At 41.7% G+C, this 10988-nt stretch overlaps 1 protein-coding gene across 1 annotated transcript; it reads right to left on the bottom strand.

Annotated features, from left to right (window-relative positions):
• Positions 1 to 2868: 2868 nt before the first annotated feature.
• cbx7b (chromobox homolog 7b) lies at positions 2869 to 10479 on the bottom strand. Its single transcript, XM_079493365.1, has 6 exons — positions 10234 to 10479; positions 8986 to 9029; positions 8756 to 8821; positions 8058 to 8124; positions 6513 to 6852; positions 2869 to 4489 (listed from the first exon to the last, which is right to left on the bottom strand). The coding sequence occupies exons 1-6, from the start codon at positions 10300 to 10302 to the stop codon at positions 4248 to 4250; spliced, it is 828 nt and encodes a 275-aa protein (XP_079349491.1). The 5' UTR covers positions 10303 to 10479; the 3' UTR covers positions 2869 to 4247.
• Between the last annotated feature and the right edge of the window lie 509 nt (positions 10480 to 10988).

Here is a 10988-nt window from a genome sequence, read left to right as displayed (position 1 = left end):
GGAGGAGTTTGGGTGGGGTGGGGCGGGTGTTTTCAGGTTGAAGGTGTTTCTTCCTTGCTCTATGACACAACGCGTGATATTTTTGGGGACTGAGAACTTTGCCTTTTTTATGAATATTTTTAAGATTTTAAACGTGGCAAAATTAAAGTGAGTTAATACAATGTACCTTTTTTATTATTGTTTACGTTTTGTTTTGTTTTGTTGGGGGATTTCCCCCCAGTCTTCACATGCCCAGTCATGATTGTATCGATTTTGCAGAGAAGTGTATTTTTAATTTCTATTATCCTTTATGATCATCATGGGTTATATGTTGCTTTTTCTCTTCCGTTCCCTTTGGATCTAAACAAAAACAAATATCAAACATATCTTCCGTTAAAAGCCGCTTGTTTTGCGTTTGGGTGTATTATTTGTACTTTGCCCGGTTTGCGTGCACCAAAGCAGACCCCTTAATCAATTCACATCCACAGCATCTATTTTTGTCATGAGAGGGAAACTTAAAACAGTATTGTTGGGGAGAGGGTAGGGCTAAATGCGGTCCACTTATTCTCCTTTCTCTGCCCACCCTCGGGTTTTCTCCCCATGAATATGCACTCCCTCTTTATCCCTGTTAGGTCTGAGCCTCTGTGACGCAACGATCGACGAATTGGTGTCAGGATGACTGGCAGACTTGTTCCACGCCGCTTTTGTTTTCAAAAAGTTTTCTGTATAGCTTGCCTGTTTGTAATGAACTGTGGAAGCGACAGATGAAAAGGACATAAAGTTAATCATTTTTGCTGAGGGGACATGGAGAGGGGGGTTGCCTGGCTGCGGGCCTCTTTTTTTTTCTCTCTTTCGGTTATAGTAGTGTCCCCTCTTCCATTTTCTTCTACCAACCAACCGTCAGCCTCTGAACCATAATGTTTAATTTAATACTATTACTGTACAAAGTAAAGAAAATGGTGGAATTCAATACTGTTTTTCTTTTTGTAATAAAAATGAAAATATTAAAAATAAATATATATATATATATATATATATAAATAAATAAATATATATATATAAGATGTACATACTTTGAGACCTTATAAGTGGAGAAAAGTTATCTTTTTTTCCATGCTTGTTTTTCTCCTCCCATTTGATTGGCTGTCCCTGTATCTATAGTAAGAGAGCCTACACCCCAGCTATTGTACAGTATTGAAATGTTTTCTTTTTGTCAAGGTACAGTATATGGTGTAGTAGGTCATGAGCACCAATGCGCCTTTTATGTGTATTTTTGAGAAACCTTTCTTAGTCGGGGGTTGTTATTGTAACAAGATCTCACAAGCAACACACACACCTAAAGATCTATGTGAACTGAACTCCCAGCACTTATAAGACATGAGACACATGCACAAAACTGTGTGCAAGTGCTGGGGGTGCAAAAGAATCTTGTGAAAAAAACAATCTGGTCGTTTAGCTTTTTACCAAGAGGATTGAAGACACAATTTTCACACGCAAGGCTCACTATTTTTCTCAAAAGTTCGGGGTTTTGGGGAAGGGATTGGGTGAAACGGAACCAGGTGGCAATATATCTTGAGACTTATTTTATAAAGAACAAGGAATAAACTCTTTGTCTTTTATATATAGATATATTATTTAATTTTATTTTTTTGGAAATAAAACTTGAAGCCTACAGGAATATTAGATACGACATTCATTTTTGTTTTTCCATTTTGTATTGAAGATGTACTAGTGATGCAAAAAGACACTGCAGACAGTCATTCAGTTTGCCTGTGGGGGAGGGGTGGAGGCTGTGGAGTATATCATGCCATTTTTTTCCTCTGTTTTTCTCTTTTGAAGAAATGTCTAATGTACAATGAATATAGATGTACACATACTGAATCAATGTACAAAAACTGATGGCAACTGAACAAATCTTTTCTTTTTTTATTGTTTCGCCTCTACAAGAGACTGGAAATAAGACTATTTAAATATTTGTTTAGTATTCAAATGGAATCTTTGACCACTCTTTCGCTCTTTCTCTTGTTAACAATTTTGGTGCTTGCTAAAAGGAAGCAAAAATGAAATAACTGTTGCTCCATTTTCATTAGTTTTCTTTTCTTTTTTTTAAGTTATTTTGGTGGTCTGATTTTTTTTGCCAATAAATTAATTGTACAATAAAGTATGTTTGTACCATTGGAAAAATATATACATGTGTCGCATCACAATTTCACCAAAAAAATGTATAGGAAGCTGTACAAACGGCATTTGACTGCTTCATGTGTAACAATATCTAAAGTTATTTGCAACACCTGAGTACTTTTGATGCTGGTTACACAGCCATGGTTATATGTGCAAATGTCATTCAGTAAGGCACAATGAATGCCCTTAATGTTCTGTGCGCTCCTATTTGCAACTCTGTCTTGTGGCTACAGAGTTTTAGAGAAAATGTTTTTTATTGTCAGTCAACGTGTAGGAGGATTGTAGTGGACACCGGATTGACGGGCAACAATGGTGGTAAGGAGTCATTTGAACACTTTGCTCAATATTGCTCAATGTGAGCAATATTGATTTCAATATCTCAAGAATTGTGCTATACACTGATTATGAGCAGATAATATGCCGTTTCACTAAAGTGCAAAATACTCAGCACCTGCGGTGGCTACAGGCGGCACACAAGCATCCTCATTAGTCATAGCTCATGACCAAATTCTATGTGCTTGTTTTGTCATTGTTGCTGGTTAGCTAATAGCACCAGCATGGCAGTTATCAAACCATGTACAAAGAAAAGTCATGACAGATACACAAGTCTTTCCTTTAATAAAGAATAAATAGTTTACATTCAAGTCATAATAGAAAAAAATATTACTAAAAATACATGTACATCTCCCTCCTGTTTCCCACCCCCCACCCACCTCTTAAAGTGTCTCTTTCAAGAATGAATAACAACAGACCAGAACCGTGCATTTAGTAATACAATAATTAACCAGGTTGGGACAGTCACCATTGTGTATCTATTTGTCTTGTGGGAGTGAGAAAAAGAGAGACAGAGTGAGGGGGGGAATGCTAGCCTTGAAAAGCTCCTGAAACAAGAACTGCAAGGTCAGGCACTTCCTTTCCCTGCAGCTTCAGTCTCTCTCTCTCTCTCATACACACACACACACACACAGTCGCACACAGACTCACACACAGCTCACAAGACGCTGATCCATCAACCCCAGAGTGGAACAAACTTCCATCTCTGACCAATGAGAGACAGAGTGACGGATTCCACAGACATGAGTCACATGACACATCAATTTAATGATGCACATGCAAACGTAGTGCAATTCGGTACAATCCGTTCTCAAAGTCTCAGCTGGTTTAGCTAACTGTTACTGTTGTTTTTTGCTACGGGTTCTGCCAGTTTGGTCCTAGCTCGCCTCAATGATATGGTCAGACGGTCAGACATACTGTTTCATGTTGCAGGGCTAGGCCTTATAATAGGTCAGAGAGAACGCAGAAAGCTGCTTATAGACTACAGTTATTGATAACGTTGATACAGTCTTTGTTCAGAGGTTTTTTGAAACCCACGAACAAGTCTAATAAGCCATGTTGTACGATGCTGTGTACAGTTACGGTACTAGTTACTAGTATGTACTATGGAGACTGACATCTACGGCTGCCTCACTGTGAGTCACTGTTAAGTTAAGTCTGTACAATACACTTCAGTCCAGTTGTTCAAGGGGTAAAGAACTGTGGAAGAACGGAGGATGATAAGGCTGTCGCCCGCTGTTAAAACGTACTGTCAGGGATAAGGCTTTAAAGAGTGCAAAAGGAAGTGTCAAAGGGTGGTCCACAAGTCCTACCCTATGTCTCAGGCCTCCAGTGGTGAAAGGGGTTCATTAAAACCAGCTCCCTCAAAATGAACACATTTGTGCTCTTCATTCATGCCCACCCTCCTTCCTACCAATTAGCTCACCTCCTCTATCCTCATGTCTCAGGCTACCACAATGGCAAGCTCTTGGTTTTCTTTCCAAGTTCTTGGCTTTGCCAATGGCACGCACGCACGCACACACGCACGCACGCGCACACCCGCACACGCACACGCACACACACACACACACACACACACACACACACACACACACACACACACACACACACACACACACACACACACACACACACACACACACACACCTCAACCACCTCAACACACCCTGACTGAATTTATGTGTCACAGAGATGTCACACCCAAAAATATGAAGAAGGAGAGGGGTCACATCAGCACATTGAGCTGTCTCCTCTCACACCTCCAGGCCCCACTCTCTGAGTCTGAAGAAGCCCCTGGCCGCCATCGCCTCGCGGAACGTCACCGTGAGTGAGTTGAGGGTGACGTCGGTCACGGTCACCTCGCCAGGACCCGCCGCCGGGCACCACACGCTTGACTCTGTCTCCGCTACAGCAATCAACGCGTCCTCCACCTCATTGACCCTCTGGCCAATGGTAGAGCTCCACTCCTCCTCCAGAGCCCTCTTCTTTAGCTCTCCTGGAGGAGAAGAGGGGGCGGAATGAGTGTGGTGGGGGGTGGAAGCCAAAGAGAGAAAGAGGACAGGACCATCTAAAGCAGCCAACAAACACATCAATAGAACCGTTTTAGAGTAGACATTGTGATGGGTAAACCTAGCTGAAAGTAATACAATTCACTCACTATGAGGTTGTATCATTTAGGTGTTAGTGTTTGACAGCTCCTGAGCGGTCAACGTTATGCTGGCACACAGAAACACCTAAATGAAACACATCCCTGAGAGACCCCTGGGAGATGGATTGAGGTAGAGCGGTAATTACTGCACGATTTGCCATCGTGAGTGTGAAAAAAAGGAAAAAGACCAGGTGAGAGAAAAGGGGATTGACACAGAGGGAGAGGGGAACACGACAGGTAAGGACAGGCAAAGAGAGGGTACAAGTGACAGCTGAACCGTGTCAGTCCTGAATAAACAGGGCAGACCGAGGATTTAATTGAGGGAGGGCAGTGACAGACAGAGAGGGGATTGGGTGTGCAGTCTGAAAGTGATCAAAGGCCATCATGTGTTTGCTGTTATTGAGTTAACCTCTCTGGGAATGACCTGGATAGCTTATCACTGCCTTGAAAGAAAACTGACAGAGACGGATAAGATGCATTTGGCAGCTACTGTAAGTGCTACTGGGGAGGTGGGTGTACATTAGGTACACCCAGGTACATTAGGTAGGATTAAATCTACGTCAGAATCATCGATAGGGCAGGATGTGTCGTTTCAGTTTGAAATGTCCTCTTGTTCTGAATGAGTGAGCAAGCTAGTTTTTCCTAATACAGTGAGACAGAGAGCAGGTACATTTTGAAAAAGAAGAAGAGGAAGGATGATGATGATGATTATGATGATTAGGTCTGTCACTGTGTGAATTTGGCCACCAGAGGGTTCTGGAAACGCTAAAACAAACTTGAAACAAAACACAGTCATGCTGTTCATCTACGTACACTGAGTTCACATTGAATTTAATCTAAGTAATCTGACACCGCCTCAACCGGACCATCTCGCGCCTTACATCAAGACAGCAAGTTAGAAAGAAATTATAATAGCGTTTTGGCATCAAGCCTTCCTCAGCATGTTAGAAAGTGGTCAATGGTGTTGTGTGTACCAGCCCAGGAGGGACTGATAGACAGACAAACATGACAAGGACTTCAGCTGCTGTTGGTAAAAACAAATAACATGTTAATTACGGTATTAGATGGGACAAAGCAGAGAGACAGGAAACCATGGGCAGAGAGGAGAGATATAAGATAACATGAATTGGATATGAATGCAGGCGCTCATGGCCCAAGCAACTGAACAGATATTCTGGGCACTAAGTAACAGCTTGGACCAAGGTTAAAAATAATAAGATTAAAAACTATATTATTTTTGTTTTTATAATTTTGTTTATACACCACTTAAAGCTGCTATAAGCAATAATATGTCAAAATTTCAATGACCTTTTTATTTAAATTTTTTGGGGTATTCAGACAGCCAGCAATGGGTAGAACGCTCCCAAAATAAATGTAGTCTCTGTGACACATCTAGGGGCCGCTATCTGCATTCAAAGATGTTCCTAGAAGCTTTGTCATTGGTCGAAAAAAACCTGGTCACAATGACTAACCAATCAGGAAGCAGATAGGCAAATCGACCAATGACAAAGCTTCTAGGAACATATTTGAATGCAGATAGCGGCCCCTAGATGTGTCACAGAGACTACATTTTTTTTGGGAGCGTTCTACCCATTGCTGGCTGTCTGACTACAAAAATAATAAAAAATAAAAGTCATTAAAATGTTGACATATTATTGCTTATAGCAGCTTTAATAAACAACATGCTAAAATGTAATATTAACAAAACATGTCCTTTGTTTTTGCTTTGTTATGCAGACCTCCTGAACTCATCCACATTCATGTATCAGCTGGTATCTGAAGCTTCATGACGGTCATGATCATATCCCCATACTAAACTGGGTCACCTCAGTGATTAGTACTCCAATGGTTGACCGACTGACACACTTACCACTCAGAGCATCTCCTTTCCTCTCTGTCAACGTCTCCAAGACTCTCTGGGCCTCATCTTTCTCGTACCTCCCCGCTTCCACCACCACCTCCTCCATCATCATCTCCTCTTCATTTCCCCTGTCATCCGACCCCTGATCCTTCCAGACCTTTCGTGTGGGACTGGGAGGATTGGAGAGGACTGAGAGACAGGTAAACCGTGCCCTCCTGCGCCGGCAGGCCCCGTAAGGAGGTTCCTCAGCCCTGGGGCCCAATGAGCGAGTTAAGGAAAGACGCAAGCGACGCGGAGGAGTCTCTGAGGACTTGTGGGCACTCCGGAGGTCCATGGTATAGATGGTGTTCTAAAGAAAGAAATTACGGTGAGCGTTCTGGGAGTGGAAAGTGACACTAGAAGACTAGAGTCTAAAAGCCTCCCTGACTGTATGTTCCTGTTACCTGACCAAAGTGTTGATTTCGTCTACTAATGCTATGACAAAAAATGTTTATCGACTACCTTTTTCCAAATGGAGACTAAATGAAAACTAAGCTATGATGACTAAAACTAAGACTAAATATATTAACAATTTCGTCAACAAATAAAAACTAGACTAAAATGTTAGGAAGGGACTAGTGGACAAGAGATCCAGTATAAGTCATTTTACACATGGTTGCATGCTGAAAATAGCAGATCTACAAGTGCAGGCCCTGATGGAGGTTCCTCAGCCCTGGGGTTGTGTGTGTGTGTGTGTGTGTGTGTGTGCGTGCGTGCGTGCGTGCGTGCGTGCGTGCGTGCGTGCGTGCGTGCGTGCGTGCGATAATCAAACCTATTAATTAATTGTCTGGTTTTGGTCTTATACTTTGTTTATAAATCCAGACTCAAATTGGAGCAGTGGAACCACCATGTTGTGTTGTTTGTAGCCTACTTGTGTTGTTGTTTGCTTTAACAATTTGTGATAATGTGATATTGATACTAAAACGTTACTTTTCACAGTAACGCATTACTATCTGGTGTATGTAATCAGTAAAATAACTTGAAATTAAGTAACAGATTTGTTTTTCTTCACCCCGGAAACTTGTGTCTTTGTTTATGATTACATACAAATGAGAAGCCTCTCTGAGAGTTACAGAGTAGCCTAAATGTTAGCCTCACAATGCCAAACATCTATTGCAAAGTTTTTGGAAGGAAGTCAGCAGTCCCTGGAGGAGCTACAACAATTGTATGCTGAGGAGTTCACCTTTACTGGGCCGGCAAACTCCACAACAGCGTCCGCCCTTGGTTATGGATTACTACGTGATTGAAGACAAGACTCGGGACCCCCGTGACATTCCGACACCTGTCAATCTCAAAGACACCTGACCTGACTTCATAAATTTGAGGGAAAAATAAGTATTAATGAATTAATATTTTGCACGTGCGCATGTGTGCCCACCCATTTGGTGCCTAGCCAGTATTCATTCCTGTATACGCCACTGCTGTATAGGCTGTCCCTCTCCCATGATTATAGTAATGAATGATTGACATAACTGTTCCAACACACATAACACCACATGCTGAACATAATGTTACCTGCAGAAAGAGCCCTTTGGGCTTGATTCCTCTCCTCCTGTGTCCCACAGCTCTGTCTCTCACCTCTCTACAAAGTCAACAAGACTGATCAAATTCCATTCAATTTCAGTTTACAACATTCCATTCAATTTAATTTGATTCAGTTTAATTTAATTAATTACATTTTCTCTTCCCTTCAGTTCACAACAATAAAAATGTTTGGTTTGAATACAGGTGCTCATGGTCATGGCTCAAGCAACACATATTCTGGGCACTAACAGCCTGAACCACAAGGGACCCCAGGCTCCCCAGCACATGAATAAACATTTATTTTGTTTTGCTTCGTTAATATATTAAAACTATCTTTAGTTTGTTTTTATTATTTAGTATATTCACTGCCTACTTAAACAACATGCTAACGCAATACTTGATTGTCTTTGAGTTTCACCTGGCCAGTTTCACCTGGCTGTGTCTATAGTTCCCTGTGTATATTTGTTTGTAGTGTGTTGGATTATCTATACCACACTGTGTTGTGCACAGAATAGAGAGAGACTTTGTTTGCACACTTTGAGCTGGACTCAGATTGAGTTGTCATGCATTTTTGGACCAGCTTAGAAAAACCTTGAAAACATGTGCACCTGTGTCCCATATTACACCCCCTAAGTAATGTTGATGATTGTTAATTGTGAATATAATGTGTAAGTCAGTTTGGGTCTTACTTGTCTTCATAGCTTTGGACCAAGCGTTGGTCTAGTATGTGTTCCTCTGGTTCCCATGTGCTATACCTGTGAGGTAAATGTAAAGATTGCACAGTACAACTAATGAAGCACCTCTTCATTAGTTTGATAATGCATTCATTAATAATCAATCTATCTGTTGTATCCATCTATCAATCCTTCCATCTCCTGTCTGTATATTTCTACAACATAGAAATGTACTGTATACATACTTTGGCGGCCATCCTTGCCATTTTAGCAGATACTCCACATGTCCCTGTTGAAAATAAGGTGATGTTAGAGAAGTAGGGTATAGCTACATATATGATCCAGGACCATCCAAATGTCATGTCATTGTGTTGTGTGCCCTTCTACACAATAACAAATAAAGATCTTGGAATCAGTTTTCTATATAGGCTTGCTGTCAGAGTCATTGCTTGCTGTCAGAGTGTTGTAGCCTATACTCATTGGCTTTGTTTTGAGTTGTTGATCTCACATACAGTAGCCTAGCTAATAATATTTACTATAATGCCAATTAACAATCCTGGATTCTGCATGAGTCTCCTTTGATTCAAACAAATCTACTTGATGACTTCATGTAATTTCTCCTTTCTCCTTGATTTGGTATCAAATTCACCAGAACACTGAAACTTACATCTTGGCTCTATGCTATTAACAGTACAGCCATAAACCTTGCTGAATTTATTTTGAGTTGAGAGGGTACGAGTGTGTGTAGGATGATCTAGGATCTCTAATTAATCATATAAACTATATGCGTCATCCATACCCGGTGCAATAAACGGTTATTAGTTCTGAGTGACATCGTCATCATCATCATCCCACTTCCTCCCAGATCAATTTAACGGCGTCACTATTTTTCCGACTTTTTGCTGGACCGAGTGATGGAGAGAAAGCCAAGCCAATGCCATATCCTTCCTTTACCACAACACAGAAAACAGTGGCCTATCATTTAACGTTATGTAAACATCACACTATCACGCACCCAGGCAGTCGTGGCTGGTCCAGTGTGCACTATTTTGCTTTTATTTGATTGCGTCAAAAACCAGAATCTGCCAAAGGGCACGGCAGATCTCTGTAGTATACTGTATACAACTTCAATACATTGGCTAGCAACAAACACTTCTGCCTACACTGATCTGGGTAACCTCATTCTCTGTGAATAATGTCGTCCTGTAGTAGGCTATCGTCCTCCGTGCTATCTTTCCCCAGCGCCTGACATGCAATGCTGTAATACGATGGCAACACACACCCACACCTCATCACTGACCCGCCCCCTTTAGAATAATATTCGCAAGATTGGGTAACCGTTATAGTAGGCTTAGGCTTCATTGCTTCAATACACCAACAAAACAGCCCCTTTTGCCGTTTTCAATAACCTTATTTTTGTCGTCATATCTCAATATGCTAGCCAGTCATCGTATTCGTAATACACTCACAACGGCACCCACCACGACCATTACCTTTCTCAATCTTTTCTTGGTGATTGATTCCACAGCGAACACTTGTTCGCCGATTGCGGATAGTTCCATCTCTCTCTGCACGCGAGGATCTATGTGAGAAATGGTTAAGTAGGCCTAGCGTCTTCTCCACAAAGTAAGTCAACTGTTATATAGCGGGCCTGTGTTTCTGTCCCCGTTAAGTCTGGTTCCCGTGACAGTTGAGTTCGTTCTACTTCCCTCTACTGGATTTTTCCGCACGTCCCAGTGACTTTACAAAATCTGCGACACATCTGCAGTGCACAACGATTGGCGCGGCCCCGTGCCACCAGACGCGCTCTTCTGTCAGAAGCGCGCTCCCCCCACCCATTATGCCAATGCAACGCAGATGGAAGTCTTGGGTCCGCGCACGAACGGTGAGATGACTGCACCATCAGCTTGTTATTGTGTTACCCCCCCCCCCCCCCCCCCCCCCAAACACACACACCACCAGAGTAAGAACAAGGTTACATTGTTACATTTACGAAATTACGATGATCATCGGTGATCCAACCCACTATCATTTCACTTTTCTCATAATGAAATAAACTCACACACATGTGTATACATAAAGTCAAAGTGCCATTATAGCCTTTTTTATTTCTGTGAAAATAGGAGGGGGGGGGGGGGGGGGGTCAAGATAAAATACAGTACATGTACAGTACAGGACATACCAGAACTCTTTTGATTGGGAGATGAATGTTTGGGATTGTCATGGCAGAAAATAAATGACGAAACAA

This window comes from Electrona antarctica, assembly GCF_951216825.1.
Source record: "Electrona antarctica genome assembly, chromosome: 22".
Lineage (NCBI taxonomy): Eukaryota > Metazoa > Chordata > Actinopteri > Myctophiformes > Myctophidae > Electrona > Electrona antarctica.
This window is presented reverse-complemented; position numbering and strand designations above follow the sequence as displayed.

Bases quoted from the DNA above. Each gene is read 5' to 3' on its own strand.
- cbx7b (XM_079493365.1), bottom strand. From the start codon at position 10,302: ATGGAACTATCCGCAATCGGCGAACAAGTGTTCGCTGTGGAATCAATC. The intron at 6,853-8,057 runs GTAACATTATGT...TTCTTTCTTTAG, and splicing joins CCAAAGGGCTCTTTCTGCAG to AACACCATCTATACCATGGA. The intron at 4,490-6,512 runs GTAAGTGTGTCA...CTTCTCCTCCAG, and splicing joins GAAAGGAGATGCTCTGAGTG to GAGAGCTAAAGAAGAGGGCT.